Source organism: Tachysurus fulvidraco, chromosome 1, assembly GCF_022655615.1.
Source record: "Tachysurus fulvidraco isolate hzauxx_2018 chromosome 1, HZAU_PFXX_2.0, whole genome shotgun sequence".
In the NCBI taxonomy this organism is placed as follows: Eukaryota; Metazoa; Chordata; class Actinopteri; order Siluriformes; family Bagridae; genus Tachysurus; species Tachysurus fulvidraco.
The window spans coordinates 37,320,609-37,343,847 of record NC_062518.1 but is presented as its reverse complement, the minus strand read 5'-3'; the positions used below and the strand labels follow the sequence as shown (position 1 = coordinate 37,343,847).

The window sequence follows — 23,239 nt, the reverse complement described above, 5'->3', positions numbered from 1 at the left end:
CCAAAAGAACATTCATTTATTTATTTAGTTATTTATTTATTGATGAAACAAATGTTTATTTAAAAGCAGCATCCGTTCAGCGTATTACGCTACGTGCAGATCTCTCCGACTGCACCAAATGCGGTGAATATTTATAGCTAGAAATAGAAATAAGAACCATCCATTGACCATATCATCATGCTGAAAAGTAAGAATTAGAATAATTGTAATGTGACGATCGGTGCGGAAATCTTACTCAGAGAAAATGATGGTGCGTGTGGCGGGTGGGAGGGGGATTTATTTGAAGCGGGAGGATTCTGGGGACGTTTGAGTTGATCTGCGCATCTCTAATACACGCACACAGACCCACAGAGACCCAGACAGACGCGCGCACGGACCCACACAGACCCAGACAGACGCGCACACGGACCCAGACAGACGCGCACACGGACCCAGACAGACGCGCACACGGACCCAGACAGACGCGCGCACGGACCCAGACAGACGCGCGCACGGACCCACACAGACCCAGACAGACGCGCGCACGGACCCACACAGACCCAGACAGACGCGCGCACGGACCCACACAGACCCAGACAGACGCGCGCACGGACCCACAGAGACCCAGACAGACGCGCGCACGGACCCACACAGACCCAGACCGACGCGCGCACACAGACCCACACAGACCCAGACCGACGCGCGCACGGACCCACAGAGACCCAGACAGACGCGCGCACGGACCCACAGAGACCCAGACAGACGCGCGCACGGACCCACAGAGACCCAGACCGACGCGCGCACACAGACCCACACAGACCCAGACCGACGCGCGCACGGACCAACAGAGACCCAGACAGACGCGCGCACGGACCCACAGAGACCCAGACAGACGCGCACACAGACCCACACAGACCCAGACCGACGCGCGCACAGACCCGCACAGACCCACACAGACCCGGACCGACGCGCGCACACAGACCCAGACCGACGCGCGCACGGACCCACACAGACCCAGACCGACGCGCGCACACAGACCCACACAGACGCGCGCACGGACCCACACAGACCCAGACCGACGCGCGCACACAGACCCAGACCGACGCGCGCACACAGACCCACACAGACCCACACAGACCCACACAGACCCACACAGACCCAGACCGACGCGCGCACGGACCCACACAGACCCACACAGACCCAGACCGACGCGCGCACACAGACCCACACAGACGCGCGCACGGACCCACACAGACCCACACAGACCCAGACCGACGCGCGCACACAGACCCAGACCCAGACGGACGCGCGCACACAGACCCAGACCGACGCGCGCACACAGACCCAGACCGACGCGCGCACACAGACCCACCCAGACCCAGACCGACGCGCGCACACAGACCCACCCAGACCCAGACCGACGCGCGCACACAGACCCACCCAGACCCAGACCGACGCGCGCACACAGACCCACCCAGACCCAGACCGACGCGCGCACACAGACCCACCCAGACCCAGACCGACGCGCGCACACAGACCCACCCAGACCCAGACCGACGCGCGCACACAGACCCACCCAGACCCAGACCGACGCGCGCACACAGACCCACCCAGACCCAGACCGACGCGCGCACACAGACCCACCCAGACCCAGACCGACGCGCGCACACAGACCCACCCAGACCCAGACCGACGCGCGCACACAGACCCACCCAGACCCAGACCGACGCGCGCACACAGACCCACCCAGACCCAGACCGACGCGCGCACACAGACCCACCCAGACCCAGACCGACGCGCGCACACAGACCCACCCAGACCCAGACCGACGCGCACACACTACGACATACAGACAGACGCGCACACACTACGACATACAGACAGACGCGCACACACTACGACATACAGACAGACGCGCACACACTACGACATACAGACAGACGCGCACACACTACGACATACAGACAGACGCGCACACACTACGACATACAGACAGACGCGCACACACTACGACATACAGACAGACGCGCACACACTACGACATACAGACAGACGCGCACACACTACGACATACAGACAGACGCGCACACACTACGACATACAGACAGACGCGCACACACTACGACATACAGACAGACGCGCACACACTACGACATACAGACAGACGCGCACACACTACGACATACAGACAGACGCGCACACACTACGACATACAGACAGACGCGCACACACTACGACATACAGACAGACGCGCACACACTACGACATACAGACAGACGCGCACACACTACGACATACAGACAGACGCGCACACACTACGACATACAGACAGACGCGCACACACTACGACATACAGACAGACGCGCACACACTACGACATACAGACAGACGCGCACACACTACGACATACAGACAGACGCGCACACACTACGACATACAGACAGACGCGCACACACTACGACATACAGACAGACGCGCACACACTACGACATACAGACAGACGCGCACACACTACGACATACAGACAGACGCGCACACACTACGACATACAGACAGACGCGCACACACTACGACATACAGACAGACGCGCACACACTACGACATACAGACAGACGCGCACACACTACGACATACAGACAGACGCGCACACACTACGACATACAGACAGACGCGCACACACTACGACATACAGACAGACGCGCACACACTACGACATACAGACAGACGCGCACACACTACGACATACAGACAGACGCGCACACACTACGACATACAGACAGACGCGCACACACTACGACATACAGACAGACGCGCACACACTACGACATACAGACAGACGCGCACACACTACGACATACAGACAGACGCGCACACACTACGACATACAGACAGACGCGCACACACTACGACATACAGACAGACGCGCACACACTACGACATACAGACAGACGCGCACACACTACGACATACAGACAGACGCGCACACACTACGACATACAGACAGACGCGCACACACTACGACATACAGACAGACGCGCACACACTACGACATACAGACAGACGCGCACACACTACGACATACAGACAGACGCGCACACACTACGACATACAGACAGACGCGCACACACTACGACATACAGACAGACGCGCACACACTACGACATACAGACAGACGCGCACACACTACGACATACAGACAGACGCGCACACACTACGACATACAGACAGACGCGCACACACTACGACATACAGACAGACGCGCACACACTACGACATACAGACAGACGCGCACACACTACGACATACAGACAGACGCGCACACACTACGACATACAGACAGACGCGCACACACTACGACATACAGACAGACGCGCACACACTACGACATACAGACAGACGCGCACACACTACGACATACAGACAGACGCGCACACACTACAACATACAGACAGACGCGCACACACTACAACATACAGACAGACGCGCACACACTACAACATACAGACAGACGCGCACACACTACAACATACAGACAGACGCGCGCACAAACCCAGACACAGACCCAGATACAGACAGACGCGCGCACACACACACTACAACATACAGACAGACGCACACACACAACATACAGACAGACGCGCACACACTACAACATACAGACAGACGCGCGCACAAACCCAGACACAGACCCGGATACAGACAGACGCGCACACAGACACAGACAGACGCGCACACACACACACTACAACATACCGCTGACAGTATACTATAACAGCCTTTTTCGTCAAATTCCATTACTTTATTTTAGCAGAATAAAATCTAAAATTTCCTTCATTGTTACTCATTAACCTTTAATATTTATGGGCTCCAGAATGCCATGTTACAGAGGATGCAGTAGAATAGTCACCAAAGACGGACATGGAGGGAATAACAGGAAAGGTGCAGCCTGGATAGTTGCATCAAATGAAAATTTGTTCTGAAAATAAATCCAAACCGGTTGAAATCCTATTCTATAATTATTATCATTTCTACAGCTAACCGGGTTAGAGATGTAATTATTATGGATGATGATTAACCTCATCTCATTACGCTTAAAAATTCAGAGTCAAATTAAAGCAGTTTCCGAGCAGATGTGTGTACGATAACACAGACGAGCCCAAGATAAAACTGATGAATAGTGACTTCATGAGTGTAAGATTGATGAGTGTGTTACAGAAAGGGAGATAAGGAGGATTCTGATACTGTGGTGTGTGTGAATTTGTGTCCAGTATCGCGAGGTGCTCGGACACACTTACCCATCCCCCCAGGTCCTTGGTTACCAGGGCAATGAGGAGACAAGCCGAGGCCAGCAGAGACGCTCGTACGGGGACAAACTGCATCTCGAGCAGGCTGAGCTCACATACAAACCGGGCCAGCGTCAGTGTGTCCATGCCGGCATTCACACACTGCATACAAGACACAATACACAAGTGAATATCAAAGTCCTAAAGTCCTAAAGGCTACATCACAAATAACAGAATGAGCAAAAATTTTATTTTTCCAACAATAACACATAAGATGACAGAGTCTTATTTAATTCAGATATCTTTCCAGTTAAATGAACAGAGACAGAAATACAGTTGAGAGACACCACCGAAACGATAAACGACAAAATCCCGCTTTCAGTGTGATGTAAAATAATTGTGATTAAATACTGCACAACAATGGGTAAAATGATACAAATAATTCCACAGACCAAACCTAGAACCTAAAAATACTGTAGCAGTGTGCACCCAAATCACCACAAACCAGACCCCAGAATGCATGATATATCGTTTTGGGCATAAATCTAAAAAGATGTTGCTACAAAAACAATCCCGAAGAAAACGACAGCCACAGTGAAGCATGGTGGTGGCAGCATCAAGCTAGAAGTCTGTTTCTCTACAGCTTCAACTGGGGCTCGAGTCAAGAAAGATTCCTATGAAGCTATTCATAGCTCCCTCGATTTTGGCCGAAGACCTGCAGGCTCCCGTTAATCAGCACAAAATGAAGAATACTTCCAGCATAAAAATAACAACCCACAGCACAAATCCAAGCCAAAACAGAACTGACTTCTGAATGTATTAGAAAATACCTAGTCAGAGGCCCGATCTAAGCCCTGCCTAAAAACCTGTAGCATTAAGCAACTCATCAAGATAGGAAAGATTCCTGAATAGAGAATATATATATATATATATTATATTTATCTCTCTCTCACACACAGTTTTTAACTCAAGCTGATTGCTTAAATTGTCTCGTCTGATCGGAGTCGTCGGTGTCAATCAAGATGCGATATGAGGCATCAGAAACAAAGCGTAATCACTTTAACCCTTTTTACCATTTTACTAGTGTTCCAGTCTGCGGTCAGATAAGAGGAGTTCCATATTCTAATAGCAATCAGTATAAACAAATGAATTATTTCATCTCCACAAGTCTGATATACAACGAGTCAGAAACCTGCTGGCTTTCAGCGTGAGGTGTTTTTAGCTCTGTTGATAATCTTACACAGAATATTAGTGGTTAAAGAGAACAGCTAAATAATTATGAAGAAAAAAAAAAAAAAAAAAAAAACACACACTTGGGGACATGTCAGACAGCAGAAATGGGTATGATAGATACCACAATTTGCTCTAAAGACAGAAATATTTTTGTAAAAAAAAAAAGAAAAAAAAAAAAAACTATTTTGGAACATTTCTATAACTAAATCGCCCATAGTAGGCGAGTTAAAAACAGAAATACTTATACATTCTTAAAGCCCAGAGTGTCTACTTTAAAATGAACTTCTTCATAAACACCACAGTCGAGTGAGAGACATGGTAAGGAAACTCGATGCTCAACATGAACACAACAGATAAAATTAAGTTGTGTATCTACGTAGCTGTAAACGAACCACTAAGCGCTGGGCCTTAAAAGCTTAGCTGTAAATGTAGTCACCATTCAGTCATGTCATTTCCTGCCCTCTGTGTATCAGACACTTTATACATTTTGGGTGAAGACCAGTGTTAAACACCGTCTTTGTTCTCTCCTCCCTAATGAGCCCATTTGTAAAACGGGATCCCTCACAAGCCATAACCCACCACACACACACACACACACACACACACACACACACACACAATCATGCAGCTGTATCAAACAAAAGGGGGCTACATGTCTGAATAGCGAGTTCAGATTTAATAACCAATTTCCATATTGACACCGACATGAGTAGCACTCACTATAAAAGCTGGGAAGCTGCCGGATTCTGTTTAAAGTCACTTATTGAGGTTATTACACGATCACTTGCTACTTTTCAGCGGGGACTACGCTTCATACTGTCAAATCGCATCTCGTTAGCAGAATAAGCAGTGTATGGGGTTTAATAGGTGCCTAATATGCTGCACAGTCTGGTTCTGTCACTGCGACTCAGCTTTGATTCGTGTGCTGGAGCCTGACAGCTGGATAGACTCGTATGGAGCGGAAAGGACGGTGCGGTCCCTCCCTTTTAGTCTATAAACAGCGACGTTAATCATCAAGAGTGTCTTCTGTGTCATATGCGCAGACTAAGCAGGTAGCATGTTGCTGAGGAAACCTGTCAGTGCTTCAAAACTGGGGGAAAAAAAATAAACCTCTAAAGAGTCGACCGATTTGTTACGTTAATTACAGTGTGGTCATCTGTAGCAGTGCTATCAGCATGTACGTTCTGACTGGGTTTCGCTCAGATTCTGAATAGAGGCAGCTAAATTTAAATAAGTCAATGTTTTCAGATTTGAAACTTCCTGTAATTTAGCACAACAGTTAAAAATCCATTGCTGTCGGAGTTTAAACAGGAGCAAAGCTTTACACAATGTGAGCCACTCGTATGACGCGCGATGTCGTTCAGCCGAAGCCCTCAGATTCACACGCGTATCAAACATGAGTACATAATTACACCACGTCTTCATGGGTCGGAGTTTAAAAGAAGAAGCCTGTGATGGCAATTTTGGCAAGAATGTTTTTAAAGTTAAAACACATTACTTGCGTTATTGCTTCAGCATTGCGGTGTTTAATACATAAAATCAGGTCACTACGTTTGTGCCGAATCACAGGCGTGTCGATTCAGTACAACCGCACGCTTACTCGTGTAATCTCTCTTAATTGTATGTAAATGAAATTCTTCCTTTTGAATAATTGCCAACATTTCTCCTAAAAGGTCACATGATCAGATATGCACAGTGTTACAACCCACTGACTCCATCACTGAACCTGCTGCTGTTATAGAAAAATCGACCCATTCTTAAAAAGGTCACCAGTTTTGCTCCTAAATATCAGATAATCTAATCTGATGCATCACCACAGACGTCCATACACACCGTTGTATAACCTAGTTAAGACAAACACACACAAACACTGGAGTTTTTCTCACTCACCTTGGCGTATCTTCGTAAGAATCGATATGGAACAGGGATATTGAGCTCGAACTTCAGCGCTTGTAAGATACTGGCCTCCATGGTGATGAGCTGTGAGCGCTTGTACGCATCGTCACATATATACAGGAAGTCGTCGACACAAGGCGGCAGCCGCTCCTGAAACGGAAAGCCGGAAGAGTGACATTTCACCTTTCTATCAGGAAAAACTAAAGGAAAAAGCAGCTTGTATATGATATGATTAGTACATAACAACCTCATCAGAAACACAGTGCAAGCAGTTTCTCTGACATCACTGCAGTCGGACTAAATAAGTGTTTAAAATAATGTCCCAAAATGGAAAAAGACGAGAGATCATAAACAAAAATCGCTGATATGAAAAAAATACAAAATACAGAGAACCCTAATATAATGGGCTGATATCCAATCAGTGTAGTGCCTCAGCGCGTAGTTCACTGATTTACACGTAAGGAGGACGTCTCATGTTACCTCGTATCGCCAAATTCTGGAGAGTACACAGATTTAGTTGTGTGTTCACCCAGTGCGTTATACCAAAGCTACGTTAAACAAGCACACGTATGTTCGCCGTGACCGGAGATGTGGGGGTGTCCAGTGTGGTGGCGATGTTGAGAAAAGTTGAACTTGAGTTGTGCAAATATGGAGCGAGTGAGTTGGTGTGGCGACTACTAATGGGAGTGACGACAGTAGAGCGCACCACGTGTGATATGATGCAGATATACACTGCTGAATTTTATACACAAACACCAAACTTCACTCCAGAATCTGTCATTTTAGCCACAAGAATAAAGCTTTGCACCAGGCACTGTAAGCAGCAGCTACGCTAACTCCTCTCCACTTGATTCTCCTTGTCTACCCATCCCAAGGCATCCAGAGAATGTACCAGCTCCAGTTGTATTCCATTTCATGAAGATTTCAGACCTTCTGTGAGATGATGCCAACCCTGTGAGGATCCTGAGGCACCAAGAGATGTACCAGCTCCGGTTGAATTCAGAAGATTTCGGACATTCTAAGAGAAAATGCAGACGGCAAGCGTCTCCTCGTCAATACACAGTTGTTGGACTGTATATGACTGTAGATAATGCATTATAAATTGTTATAAAACACCAAAAAATGTTATTATGAATAAGCACATCCTCCAGTGTCACCCAAATGAGGATGAGGTTCCCGTTTGTGTCTGGTTCCTCTCAAGGTTTCTTTCTCTTCCATCTAAGGGAGTTTTTCCTCACCACAGTCAGCTCAGGCTCATTGGGGACAAATACAATCACATTTAATGTCTACATATTTATCTTGAACTTTTTGTATTATGTTACATGTTCTGTAAAGCTGCTTTGAGACAATGTCCTTTGTTAAAAGTGCTATATACTGTAACCAGTAACAGGAACACAGCACTTCATACACATACATTGTACAGAAATGTACAGTAACAAATGGCTGTGTGTGAACGCAGCTTTACCGTGAAACTAGTCATCGGTGCAGAAATACTTGGATGTGCATCAGCCTATGTCACTGTATATTTCTCCAAACACTGCATAGTGGCATAAATGCTGATTACGCTCAGCCTTGCTTTTCTGAATCAGTGGACCGTGTAGTGAGCTGGGGGTGGTTTGTGTGTAATGAGGGCAAAGGGAGATAAAATGTGCATGTCTCACCTCAAACTTGCAGGCGAGCAGCATGGCTGTAGAGCCAATGAGCTGGAGCGACTCCCTGCTGGCCTGAGCCGCAGCCAGATAATGATCAGTCATCTTCACAGCCAGATACAGCGTCTCATGATTCAATTCAAAATTCTCCTTCAGAGAGAGGGAGAGAGAGAGAGAAAAAGGTTAGATGGGATTATCTGATCTGGTTGGGCCCAAGTGTATTCTAGACAGATATAAAACACTACAACAGATCAATATTATAAGCACACACACACAAATTACAGCACTCACCTGGACCTCGACCAGCCAGTCCACCAAAATTGCCCTCATGCTCGCGTTCAGACTCAGCTGACTTTCCATGTAATTGTGCAACACAAATTTCTCCTGAAGGAGAAAAGCTGCCATTTAGTTTGTAGCATAAATAAGGCTGCATGGTCGTTTGGACAAGTTCTAAGTGTGCTTTCTCTCCCAAACGTCCCATTAATCGCACTGCACATCATTATAAAACACACACGATAGGCTGAGGACGCGCGCACGCACACAGACGGACAGAGACACGCGCGCACGCACACAGACGGACAGAGACACGCGCGCACGCACACAGACGGACAGAGACACGCGCGCACGCACACGGACGGACAGAGACACGCGCGCACGCACACGGACGGACAGAGACACGCGCGCACGCACACGGACGGACAGAGACACGCGCGCACGCACACGGACGGACAGAGACACGCGCGCACGCACACGGACGGACAGAGACACGCGCGCACGCACACGGACGGACAGAGACACGCGCGCACGCACACGGACGGACAGAGACACGCGCGCACGCACACAGACGGACAGAGACACGCGCGCACGCACACAGACGGACAGAGACACGCGCGCACGCACACAGACGGACAGAGACACGCGCGCACGCACACAGACGGACAGAGACACGCGCGCACGCACACAGACGGACAGAGAGACGCGCGCACGCACACAGACGGACAGAGAGACGCGCGCACGCACACAGACGGACAGAGACACGCGCGCACGCACACAGACGGACAGAGACACGCGCGCACGCACACAGACGGACAGAGACACGCGCACGCACACAGACGGACACGCGACGCACAGACAGGACCGCGCACGCACACAGACGGACAGAGACACACGCGCACGCACGCAGACGGACAGAGACACACGCGCACGCACACAGACAGAGACACGCGCGCACGCACACAGACAGAGACACGCGCGCACGCACACAGACAGAGACACACGCGCACGCACACAGACAGAGACACACGCGCACGCACACAGACAGAGACACACGCGCACGCACACAGACAGAGACACACGCGCACGCACACAGACAGAGACACGCGCGCACGCACACAGACAGAGACACGCGCGCACGCACACAGACAGACACACGCGCGCACGCACACAGACAGACACACGCGCACGCACACAGACAGAGACACACGCGCACGCACACAGACAGAGACACACGCGCACGCACACAGACAGAGACACACGCGCACGCACACAGACAGAGACACACGCGCACGCACACAGACAGACACGCAATCTATTCACTAATTGAACACTTCATACATAAAAGCACTGACTGCTGCTCCTGAGACCACACAACCAGACACTGTGACAGGTTCTGTTTTGAGCAGTGACAGAAGATGGCAGCTATGTATACTGCAAGCCCCAAGGTACTTCTGTCAGAAAGAAGCACAAAGCAGACCGTTTTCTTCTTTACTTCACATGGCTCAAATCAATCAAACCACAAAAGGATCCTTCAGGACGATTTGAATGTGGGTCCTTTCAGAGGAGTCTGAGGGCATTTGGAGTGTTCACATACACACAAAAATAAACTGATTAGCTGTGAAAACCCTGACGCACCTCACTTTTCTTCAGGTAATCAAAAATGTCTTTGGCATATTCCGGTGTCTGCGTGTGGTCATTCGAAGCGTCTGAGTCGATGTCAAACTCTGGGGGTATCTGCAATAATATATGCAATTTTATTAATATTAAACTTTTTTTTTATAGATTTGCAACTTGGGTTTGTTAAAACAGCAACAGTCACATGTCTTCCTTTTAAAGCAGACTTTTTTGAAACCAAAAGTAAAAAAAATGATGCTGGGATCTTTACATAGCTATGTTTATGATCACAGGATCAGTAAAGATCAGAGTATCTAGATTGTTAAAACCCTTTTTTTTTTCTTTACTCATTTATTAAATGAATCGATGCAACAAAGATGCATTTAATAATCGTCTTGACTTACAAAAACAACACTTCCTTTAAATAGTCTCTCTCTCTGGAAATACCTGTGGGGGCAGAAGGTGTGCAGGAAGGGGAGCTTTGGGAAGAGAATCCTCCAGTTTCTTTACTGGGGATTTGTTCTTCTCCTGCTCCTCACATGGACTCTCAGAAGTGATGGAGGCCAACCTGCGGACACAACAGAAGTTCAGGCTTTTGGACTGGCAGCAAAAATAAAAGGAGTAATAGCGTTGTTCATGATATAACAACACCAAATATGTTTACTGTATATATAAATAGCATGTGTAGATTATGTATTATTAGCTTGGAAATGTTACTTTTTTAGGTTGGCCTCATTCTTGGTGGCCACAGAGGTCTTCTTTTGCACCTTCTTGGTTGGTTCTTTCTTTTTCATAGGATTGCTAAACTCAATCTTGTGAGCCTGGAATACAAGAAGAAAGTGGGGGGTCAGTGTGCTCTGTATTACACTCAGGCTTTTCCCGTGAACATGTAACTATCCTGATACGTAGCTTTACACATGAATAGTCCTTAGGAGACATTGATCATCAGACATAACAGAAAGCTAGAAAAGGTGTTTTTCAGAAGACAATGAACTGGTCCATGACAGCAATTAGCATACGAAAACAATTCACCAGGAATCAAGGAACGGTTCGTGTTAGCAGTGTGAACGAGTACAAAGTGTGCACTTCTTGTATATGTTAAATAAGGAACACCCACACCAAACTTTTAGTGCTTGCTTTTCATTTCAACCTCTCACCCTGAGTGAATTACAGCTATGAGCAAAGCAGACTTTGTACAAATGTGGCTAAATACCAACTTGTACTTGTGTTCTTTTTATGTATTAGGCCTAACATTAAGGGTTTGAGCCTGATCATGTTCTTAGGGAAGATTTTTAGTCTCTCTGAATGAGAACATCTGCTAAATATTGCAAAAGCTATAATAAAGGGATCGAACATCTGTTTAAAGCCTGCCCAACTCACACAGCACCGATTTTACCAGCGAAAAAAATCCCATAACGGTTTTCTTGGCATACATTAAGCACTTACTCGCCTGACATCAACATCATCATCATCATCATCACCATCGAACTGAAGCGTCACAAAACACTGAGACACAGCCTAGTCGAGCAGATAAAGACAAAGTGAGGTGTGCACACAACACACAGAAAAGGGCTCGCCACTAGGGATCAGACTTACATTAGTGATGTCTATAAACGCCGTTCTCTTCCTAGGAGCCCCTTGAGGAGGAGAGGATGATCGCTTGACATGAGGGCCATCCACCTGTAACACACAGATAGGAAGTTGTGTCAATGTGCAACATCAATGAAAAGGAAATATTAATGCACTTAACGGGGGACCACAGACACCTTTATTATCGCCATATATACATTACAGCACAGTGAAATTCTTTTCTTCACATATCCCAACCGAGGAGGTTGGGGTCGAAGTGCAGGGGCAGCTATGATTCAGCTCCCTCGGAGCAGGGTGGGCTGCGGGCCTTACTCAAGGGCCCAACAGTGGCAGCTGTTAATGCAATGTTAATTAATGCAGTTGTTAATTACTGCAAATGTTAATAAATGCAATTAACATTAAACGTGTCTTAACTTGCATTAAATTACTATTGCAACTTCTACACATACTATTCAGCCACATGTGCATCCAAAGACTCAGCAGTACATTTCCATATCTTGCACTTGTATATACATATATTGTGAAACTGTTAAACAGCTCGATTACAACCAACACTGTTGTGTGACAATGAACACAGCTTGAAAGTGATCCAGATCGAACAGTCCACAGCTTGTTCGGAACAGCCTGATCTGGTCAAACTGGTAGAAAGGAACCAGTTAATAAAACACCAGTAAGACCAAAAAGGGATGCGATTTAAACCCACCATATTCTCAGAGCTTTTAACGTGGAGCTTTGGGATCTTGCTGATCGTCGGCTTCTTTCCTCTTGAAAAAGGCATCTTCTTATTGTCTGTGTGCGCTTTGATAGTGAAGAAAAAAAGCAAAGCTGAAATATTATTATTGTTATTATTGTAGCTGAATAAGAACCACACTTCCGGTTTAAATGCGCGTGCATGGATACAAAATCATAACTTGCTCTGTGAACTTTCACCTACAACAACAGCTAGCATCGCTTATATACATACAAGTATCACAAAGTAGTCAAAGTAACGGCTTACCTTCGTCCAGGGAGTTTGCAACAAAAACCCTGTAAGTTTTAACATAAATCCAAACAAACGTCTGGTTTGTAATTTATTTCTCCCCCCAAAGCGTGGGTCTAAAATCTGCACACAAACGCTGATTGGACCAAACCTTATGCTAGCTGACCAATCACAGTGTCGCTGAGATGCCGTTACTAGGGGCGGGATTTGTAGAATTTTCAAAAAACCATATGAACCAATAGGAATCAACATGTGTCATTGTTTTCATCAATGCGGAAGACAAACCCGGTTTTATGTTGTATGTGAACGGAATTTCCGGTTAGGAAAAATAGAAATGGCGTTAATATTATACCAGATTTATAGAATATTCATGTTTGTTTGTTGTTTGTAAAATGTGTAAAATTATTATTATTATTATTATTATTATTATTATTATTATCATAGTAATAATAAGAATAGTAATAATTATTACTATTATTATTATTACTATTATCATCATCATCATCATCATTATTATTATTATTGTTGTTGTTGTTGTTGTTGTTGTTGTTATAGGATTTGCAGATTATTTAATATGGAAAAAAAGGAAATTACACAAGCAAACGTTATGAATTGTTATTATTTCATAATTTAATAATAATTTCTGACATTTGTGCACAGTTTGAATTTTGGACAAATATTGTAAATGACCTGATATATGCATGTATGCAACAACATTACAATGATCTTTTGTGATACTTTAGAATAGACACATTGTTTGATTGTGTACTTTATTTTTCTTTCTTTCTTTCTTTCTTTCTTTTATATAGTAAACATTCATTCTGTTTACAAATACGCTATTCACATATTAACGCTCCTAGCTAGTTTAGTAACTAAATAAAAAATACATTTAAATTTCTTAGTATTTTTTGTAATATTGGACAGTAATATTTCTCACACTGGTATTACGATTGTAATGGTTGTGCATGACACTACACTTAAAGGCCTGTGGATACTTGACCTTCACACCCATATGTGCTTGTTACATATCCCAATTCAGGTTTAGTTCCCTTCGTTGTTATTACAACTTCAACTGTTCTGGGCAGTCTTGGAACTTGATTTTGAAGTATTAGTGAGATCAGGTGTTGATGTTAGGCAAAAACGTGACAAAGTCCTCAACAAAAGATGTTCAGTGGGGTCGAGGTCAGGGCTCTCTTGAGGACACTCGAGATTTTACACTCCGACTTTATCGAACCGTGTTTAATGGAGCTCACTTTGTGCAAAGGAGCATTGTCATGCTGGAACAGGTTTGGGTCTATCATTTCCATTGAAGGGAAATTGTGATGCTAAAACATACAAAGACATTCTGGACAACCGTGTGCTGTGCTGGGAAGGAACACATTTGGTGTGATGGTGGTCCACAAACATTTGGCTATAAAGTTTATTGTGATGAACTAACGAACCAAAGCTAGAAACCATGTAAGAAGACACTTTGAATCAATTATACTTAGTGAGAGTAAGAACAAGAAAAGTGTTAACATTAACTATTGTTAGTTAAACTGTGGGAAAAAATATAGCTATGTTATAAAGTGCTGATGCAGAGTGAAGTTTGAAAAATGTAGATATGTTATAAATTGCAGATGCAGAGTGAAGTTTCTTCTGTGGTAGGCGCTGGAAAAGTTTTGGTTTGTTGGGAGTGTCATGAGGCAGCAGTGTGTTGTGCAGTCTTACTGCCACAGGGAAAAAGCTGTTACAGAGTTTTCTGGTGATGCTCCAGTAGCTTTTCCCAGATTCCAAAAGGCTGAAGAGTTCACGAGAGGGTTAGGAAGTGTCTCCAACAGTGCTGTTGATCTTGCGCATGCAGCATGTGGGAGTCTTGTGAATGGTGGATCTGCTTTACACCATAAAAATCCAAGTTTTTACGGGTTACTCAAACGGTGTACTAGTAGACTACATCATTATTGCCTCCTCAAACCCAGTCAGAAACATAGTGACTGTTGTTTCTATCTGGCTAGAGATGATATATCCTGATGGGCACAGTCACTTAGTGGTTAGCATGTGTGCCTTGAATCTCCAGTTTTGAGAGTTTGAATCCTGCCTCCACACTGCATGTTTGTGCTTTAGGAGTTTGTCGCACTGCTGTGGGCTGATTTGCATTTTTAAATTGTGAGAATGTGTTTATTGTGACTTGCTTGCCGTGCCATGTCTTCCTACTGTGATTGGTTCTCACCCTGTCCAGGCTGTCCCTGTGTCTCTGGGATATATCTCAGGCTCCCTGTAACTCTGCATATGATAAGAACTCCAGAAAATGGATGAAGGGATGATATATGCTAACTCTGTTTTTTATAAATCTATAACTAAGACTCTAACTATAAAAGGTTTAATTTTTAATATTATAAATAATATTAATATTAATTAATAATATTATTATTAATTACCTACTATTCATTTCCCTCTACTTCTTATAATAAATATACAATATATAGTTCTGGACTGCTTTATTCAAATGATTTCAAGATTAAGTATATAACAAATTTTCTAAATAGAAAGATCTGCATATGTTTTTATGTTTTTAGTTAGATTGTTATTATTATTATTTATTATTGTTGTTGTTGTTGTTGTTGTTTTTGTTGTTGTTGTCAGTCAGGAGCTGTTTACCCTCAAGAGTTTTCTATAAATATCTTTTTTCCTACCTTTCTCTTCAGATATGAATCACATATGAATACAGCACACAAACACATTTGCATTAGACACACACACAGGAAGTAAATGTAGGCTCATGAAAGAAACTGAAGTAACTGCAACCCCATTTCACTTCCGCCTGTTTCCGCAGCAGCATCAGACACAACTTTCCTGTGTGAAGGTATGATCATTTCATTTCCTTCTTTACTCCTTTTACAGTAAAACGTCATTCCGTATGCTTTCATTAATATCTCAATACTTAGCATCTAAACATTACAAGGCCTGGGCTGATTATCTTTGGTTCACTTGCTTTATGAAATGAAAAGGTACACGTCAAACGTTGTAATGTCAAACCTTCAGGAGAAGCGGAATACTAAACACCACATGTGAGTGGATTAGAAAAGCAGACAGTCTGCATTCAGAGGCAATTTTGTGGCATTTAAATGATGGGAACTTTTATACTTCGACCACCACTCGCCCTTTCCGAGAGCCATTTCGATAAGTAATCTCTGTATCTTTGAATCTTTGTTACAAAATCCTTCAAGCTGTCCTTGCAATATCACCATACTGATAAAAAAAAAATGGATCCATTATTTGTTATTTTACTACTCAATTTCTTTGAGTTAAAGGTTGAATATAACTCAGATTTATTCTTGTGTGTAAATGACTTAATGCAGCAAATGATAGAGACATAAATCCATGCCTGATGTTTTTATTCCAGACGGTTATATTAATATCAGATACGCATGGCAACATCTGTATTTTGTAATTCCTTCCCATTTTTCACTCCTCTAACAAATTAATCAATAAACAATTATTTGAAGCCAATAAACATCCATCCTTTGTTTTTTGTGCACAAAGCAACTTCTTTGCTGTCAAGCAGACCTGAAAAAAAAAATGCAATTTACTTCACATTAAATCCTACATGAGGTCTGTTTGAGGGTCTTCACGGTGAAGATAAAAAGAAATTAAAATGTCAGTCTATCGTTGAAACTGCGATGCAAGGTCACTCAGAAGCTGAGGTTCGTCTTATTATAAGGATTTATATTATCATTTTGATCAGTGCTAATCAGACTGATGCAATACACCTTACATTCACCTCCGGCTTCAGGTTTCCTTTTAATCAGTTGGTACACGGTTCCTTTGGCTATTCATAATCCCACAGAAAATGCAATATATTGAAAATCATTTACAATATACTTTATCTGCATGTTCTTTTAATGAGAACATCGCCCCTCTTACAACCTCTAAAAGTAGATTAGGCGATCTCCGATCTCAGCAAACCTGGTAAACGTCCGTCACAACCAAAAGCCTCTTTCTTTCTTGGCAGTCACATGACCTACAGTACTTCCTGGAACAACTTTTATCCTACGATCAGTTGTGGTTCTGAGTTTGGATGTTAGTTTCATCCTTACACAAACCACCGCTCATTTTTTCAGGTTTTAAAGTAAAACAGAGCAAGTTTGAAAGCACAAGTCTGTTGTTTTCGCACTCTTTTTTTTGTGATATCTTCACAGCAAGACATCGTACAAATACATGAGGCTCAGATATCAGTCAGCTTACAGGGTTGTGTGTTTTTGTTGTAAATGTGATATGGGATGTCTGAGATCAAGTAAACCGATGAAAGGAACATGTTAATGTGTATGATTATTGAAATAGAGAAAAACTAACCTGAGAACATTTTTTGTTCATTTGTTACATATCATTTTAATATTTCCTGATGCTTTTGATAGATGATGACTGAAGACTGGTTGTGCAGTAGAGTGAAACTTTGTCAGCTAATCACTGGCTCAAATGTTGGTTCAGCAAATGTCCAGGTAACGCTTAATATTCTTGTGAACTCACTCAGCACAAAGTAATAGAGTATACATAGTATATGGCCAGACGTATATGGACACCTGACCATCACACCCATCTTGTTGCCACAATTCCCTTCACTGGAAATAAGAGACTAAATCCTATCCAGCATGCCAATGCTTCTGTGCACAAATCAAACTCCATGAAGACCTGGTTTTCCAAAGTTGGATTGGAAAATCCTGCACAAAGCCCTTACCTTAACCCCACTGGATCTCAATCTGCACAACAGGCCTCCTCACCAGACATCAGTGCCTGACCTCACTAATGTGTCTGAATGAGCAAAAAAACCTCACAACCATGATTTAAAATCTAGTGAAAAGCCTTCCCATACCCTAAACCTTCTCAGACAGGTGGAGGAAGAGACTACCTTTAAAGTGGGTACTAACAGGTACATACTGGTGTGATGATCAGATGCTCACATATATTTGGATATGTAGTGTACTTTTTATATACTTTTATGTCATTTTTTTTATTCCATGTACTTTGTAAATGAATTATTATTTTATCTTGAACACAATCAGAGGGTCAGATAATCATCTGATATACATTGAGACCTAATAACTAATGTTTCAAATATTACCTAATGTTCTGAGATCTTATAAAAACATTAGCGGCTCAGCTGGAAAAGTTCCCAAACCTTCACACAAAAAGATTTTTTAATATCATAATATTGGAAATAAATGACAGATGTGCACTAAATAGTGCTCCTTCTGGAGGCAGTATTAACTTTATCATTCTTTATCATTTTATCAAAATCAAGTCACAGTTTGACTAATACATTTGCACATGAGTATAACTGTGGAACAATAATTACTTTAGACATAATATGTTATGAATATCATCAGCTTTTCTCGAAGCTCCTTTTAAAACAACCTTAGCTGAATAATTTGCATATTTTTAGGATCCATTGGAAGTGGTGATTGATACAGAGTCATATCCTGAACCTCACTACAATCCATCGTCTATCCTCCTGACATTGGAGGCCTTCACTTGTGCCTTCAATGAATTGCAAGGCAGGAGGTCAGTTGTAAAGATGAACTGCATGGATCAGAAAGCTCTTGCACCCAACCCACTTCAGACAGAAGTTGTTCACCACTTTGCTGAGATGTTTTCTGGAGACATCCTGGATGCAGTTCTAAGAAAACAGGACACCCAGTTCCCTGAAGATGGTGGTCAAATTTGTAGCCTGACTCAAAGTGAGGATAACAAGTGGACAACGAGTGATTTGGAAACGCTTGCTAAGAGAATAGCAGCTGAAATCTATAGCACTGCACTGCAAGAACTAGCCAGACATGGTAGCCCTGCTGGTAGGAAATCTGAAGAACATCCAGATGTGGTTCAAACATATGAAAAAGAGATCATTAGTGAAGTTCACAGTGAGCATACATCCTACCTTTGCTCCTCTATGCACCAATGTGACCAAGGAGGACCTACAACAGAAGTAGATAATATCTATCCCAGAAGATCTATCACCAATCCTACCACTCTGGATGACATGGCCCATGTGGGCTCGCTTGACTACCCTGATGCTCCTCCAAGTACTCCTTTACTGCCAGAGATGATGAAGAGCCGTGCGAGCTTCACCAGGAAACTGAAAGGTGGACTGGCTAAGGAATTCCTACCCTCGACCCCTCCACCGACCCCGAAAGATCAACAATCTCAAATGGAGTTAAAAATGACTGACTGCACTGCAGACAAATCAGAGTTTATGGTTCGGTTGATGCGTTCGCTCTCACTAGCCTGCACACAGCTTAGGGAAGATAACGCCACAGAAAACGAAGCCAGGTTTCAAAGTGAGATTTCAGACTATGCGGCACAGCTCTCAGTAGATATCATCCACTGCATCACTGCTGCCCAAGAAGGCAGAAATAGAAATCTAGAAACGCCTGTCAGAGATGTGCAGGTCCTGGCAGACAACCTGACAGAGGAGATCATTAGGACATCTGTAGCAGAGGTTATAAGGAGCAAGTTAGAGGACAGAACAAGCCAAGAAAATTCATCTTATTTGGAGAACACAACCCAAGCTTTAAGTGATAATTTACTGTCAGTGTCAATCCCAGTTATCCGTCCTGTGGAAGCTTTGAGAGATATGGCTGGCAGACTAATCGCTAACACACTGTTCCAGGCTTTCTCCCAGCTGGGAAGTGGTTCATTACAACATGCCACCAGCAAACAGTTCCCTGATCCAGCATCTGAACTAATGCCATGGGAACAAGGGACTGACCGATATTTAAATACAGGTTTGTACTCCCCAAACTCCCATCAACCAGAAAACAATGGATGCTCTAATGTAAATTTAGAGTCTAATTATATCTCACTTGACTCCAGAACTGGGACAGAAGAGCACGTTTTTGCTGAGAACATTGTGCATGAAGTGCTCAAGTGCTCAATAAGAGAAGCTTCAGGCTGTCACTTAAGATGTAAACAAATATCCATTAATTCAGATAGACTGAGTTCCTCAGCAGCATCTGTTCCTGTGGTGAGGCAGGCTGTGGTGAGAGCCTTCGTATCGGAAACATTCGGCCATGATACACAGGATCTGCAGTGTGTCCTTCTTTGGGCTGCAGCATCTCACATGGGAATTTCCACATTACAGATTGACCTCACTGACAAGCACGTTCAGCAACAGGTATGAAATATTTGGGATAAAATTACGCTGTATGTTGGTCTGGAAAAGGGCGTCTGTTAAATGCCATACTGTAAATGTAAATATAACTTTGTTATGCAACCCAACATGAAGTTGATTATTTTCCCATAACAGTCTATACCATTTTACCATTCTATATACCACAACAAATTGATGAGATTTTGGTTGTTTTTTTATTATTTTTTACAGAACGACACATCAAACTTTTTTATATCAATTTTTATTACGTTTCAAGTTATGTTATGTCTGTCAACAAGTTAGTCTCAGGTTTCACTTTCACAACTGTATAAAGAGTTGTCTCTTCACTTTCCCTTGAGGCAAAACTTTATATCTGAATATTACAAATCATGTAAATCGTTACATATCTCATTACAGAAAACTCCACATCAACAGTGATATGTTTGTTTTGGTTCGGTAACTGACTTTTGTGTTATGTAGAGAATCATACATAGTCCCTGTCAATCCTTGTGAGTCCCTGTGAATTAGCTACTAGTTAATTGGATTATTACAGAAAGTTCAGAATTCTGACCAATCAGATTCGAGAATTCAACAGAGCTGTTTGCCTATATGTCTGGCAAATGGTGTAAATGTAAAAAAAAATATATAGTGTTGCTGTGTTTATATACAAATTATATCAACAATTGTAAACATTAGATAATCCTCTTTACTGATACATGTATTAATGTTGCGTTTGTTGCTCATCAGCTCAACAGGGTCTTTCTACAAGCTCAGATTCACAGTTGGACTGTGAGCCATCTGATGACGTCTCTCCTCCAGTACTGTGAAGATCTACAGACCGCCAGCAGAGGGCATTCTAAGATTTCGACCTCTCTCCTGGGGCATCTCCTCCTCACCCAATCATAAGTTGTTCGGTTCTGGACCAAAGCTTGAATCAATTAGGATTAAACATCGGTCTAGGAAAGGATTTTCTGTTATTATATATTAATACATGATTGACACGGTGTAATGTGAAATCTATAGACGAGAGCACGGAAATGATTACCGATGAGAAAAAGAGCAGGCTGAGCCAAAGAAAATAAATTGGGTTCAACTTAGTATAAGACCCATCTGCACACTCTCCTGGAGTCAAACTTATGATGATTAAAACATGACAAAATGTGTGTTCGATTTTCTACTTAAATCTGCTACAACGCTTAAAGTTGGCCATCACTCTTGAGACGTCACTCATTCAGGATGGAACATCTCTCAAACTCTGTGCCTCTGGATTTATATCCATGATCAACTCTGCATGGGAGCAATCTGCAGAGGAGAGCAGAGAAGTGACTAAAACCGCAGCATTTTAGTGGAACACCAGGCTGATCCAGAAAGATGGCCATCAACAGAGCATAACACCCAGCTGGACACTCAGCTGGGAGGAAACAGGAATCAAGCCAACAGAGTTATGAACATCTGCTGAAATTGCGCCCGCCTATGTATCGCATCACATTAAATTAATAAAGACTGGACACCAGATCAAGGATGAAATAATAAAACACAGATGGCTGTATGGTTCAAAAGCATCTCATATTAGCACATGAATATGGTCACACTGACATATCTGGCTAGCCTGAATGCTAATCCTGTCCATGAAATGACAGCTGACACATAAATGAGTAACATCTATCTATCTATCTATCTATCTATCTATCTATCTATCTATCTATCTATCTATCTATCTATCTATCTATCTATCTATCTATCTATCTATCTATCTATCTATCTATCTATCTATCTATCTATCATAATAATAAAGATCTAACTATCTGTATTGTATTAGCAAATGTTGTTTCATGCTTCAGTGCTATTCTAAATATGTTATTAGCGTGAACAATAAAAGCATTGCTGAAGTGTGTAGTATGACGCCATCGTGTTCTCCTTTGTGATTGAAATGGCTGTTCGGAGCCTGTAAAAGCAGACTTTTTACAGAATTCCATTAATACTCCCAGAGCAGAGATACCTAACATGGCAGGAATGTGCTTTAGTGAACTCTTGCCTCCCACTCGCTCCCACTCTTGGCGACCACTACTTGAGTGTAACAACAACCATACATACATACATACACACGCGCACACACACACACACACACACACACACACACACACACACACGGGCTGCTGACATCGCAGCTGTGGTTCAGAGAAGACACAATGGGTCCACGCCTGTACTGCATCTGGAGAAGTATTTATTTCAGTTTCTTAGGGAATTCCCTGCCACAAAAAGAGAAAAGGACCAGGAGAGCGAGCGAGGAAGGCTCAAACGTGACCACAGAGGGAGAGAAGGAAAGAAGGAGCGGGCGATTACAAACGAGCTAAGATGTATGAGGTTGACTGGATGACTGGGGCCTGGAAATTCTCCCAGCTCCGATCCCAGCTTTTCCTGGGAGCTATATCACACAGATTTATTTTTCTCCACCAAAGGCCAAAAATATCTACTCTCTGCACTCAAGCAGGCCTCATGGAAGTCTGTAAATACACACGTTCACTTATCATGCCAATTCATCAGGTCTTGCAAAACAAGTTTGTGTGTGTATTTGTGTGTGATATTTGATGGAGAAAGAGCTGTCATGTCATACTGT

At 43.6% G+C, this 23,239-nt stretch overlaps 2 protein-coding genes across 4 annotated transcripts in view; one reads left to right on the top strand and one right to left on the bottom strand.

Moving 5' to 3' along the window:
* ccnb3 (cyclin B3) overlaps positions 1-13,678 on the bottom strand; it is a 16,786-nt gene extending 3,108 nt beyond the window's left edge. Inside the window, exons 1-11 of one of the 3 annotated variants that reach the window (XM_027178390.2) lie at positions 13,518-13,678; positions 13,224-13,318; positions 12,527-12,610; positions 12,377-12,448; positions 11,648-11,751; positions 11,378-11,498; positions 10,952-11,050; positions 9,332-9,424; positions 9,053-9,190; positions 7,386-7,541; positions 4,275-4,424 (exon numbers count right to left, since the gene is read on the bottom strand). In XM_027178390.2, coding sequence (XP_027034191.1) covers positions 4,275-4,424; positions 7,386-7,541; positions 9,053-9,190; positions 9,332-9,424; positions 10,952-11,050; positions 11,378-11,498; positions 11,648-11,751; positions 12,377-12,448; positions 12,527-12,610; positions 13,224-13,298 — 1,092 coding nt within the window. In that variant the 5' untranslated portion in view covers positions 13,299-13,318; positions 13,518-13,678. The remainder of the gene's footprint in view (positions 1-4,274; positions 4,425-7,385; positions 7,542-9,052; positions 9,191-9,331; positions 9,425-10,951; positions 11,051-11,377; positions 11,499-11,647; positions 11,752-12,376; positions 12,449-12,526; positions 12,611-13,223; positions 13,319-13,517) is intronic. The other 2 variants (XM_027178394.2, XM_027178392.2) reach the window with 2 other exon arrangements.
* Positions 13,679-16,266: 2,588 nt separating this feature from the next.
* On the top strand, positions 16,267-22,518 carry si:dkey-171c9.3. The gene is made up of 4 exons (XM_027178355.2): positions 16,267-16,341; positions 17,894-17,977; positions 18,919-20,646; positions 21,370-22,518. The coding sequence occupies exons 2-4, from the start codon at positions 17,894-17,896 to the stop codon at positions 21,526-21,528; spliced, it is 1,971 nt and encodes a 656-aa protein (XP_027034156.2). The 5' UTR covers positions 16,267-16,341; the 3' UTR covers positions 21,529-22,518.
* Positions 22,519-23,239: the final 721 nt, after the last annotated feature.

Coding starts and splice junctions, on each gene's coding strand:
- si:dkey-171c9.3 (XM_027178355.2), top strand. CDS start 17,894: ATGATGACTGAAGACTGGTTGTGCAGTAGAGTGAAACTTTGTCAGCTA. Junction 17,978..18,918: donor TTGGTTCAGCAAATGTCCAG/GTAACGCTTAAT, acceptor GCATATTTTTAG/GATCCATTGGAAGTGGTGAT. Junction 20,647..21,369: donor ACAAGCACGTTCAGCAACAG/GTATGAAATATT, acceptor GTTGCTCATCAG/CTCAACAGGGTCTTTCTACA.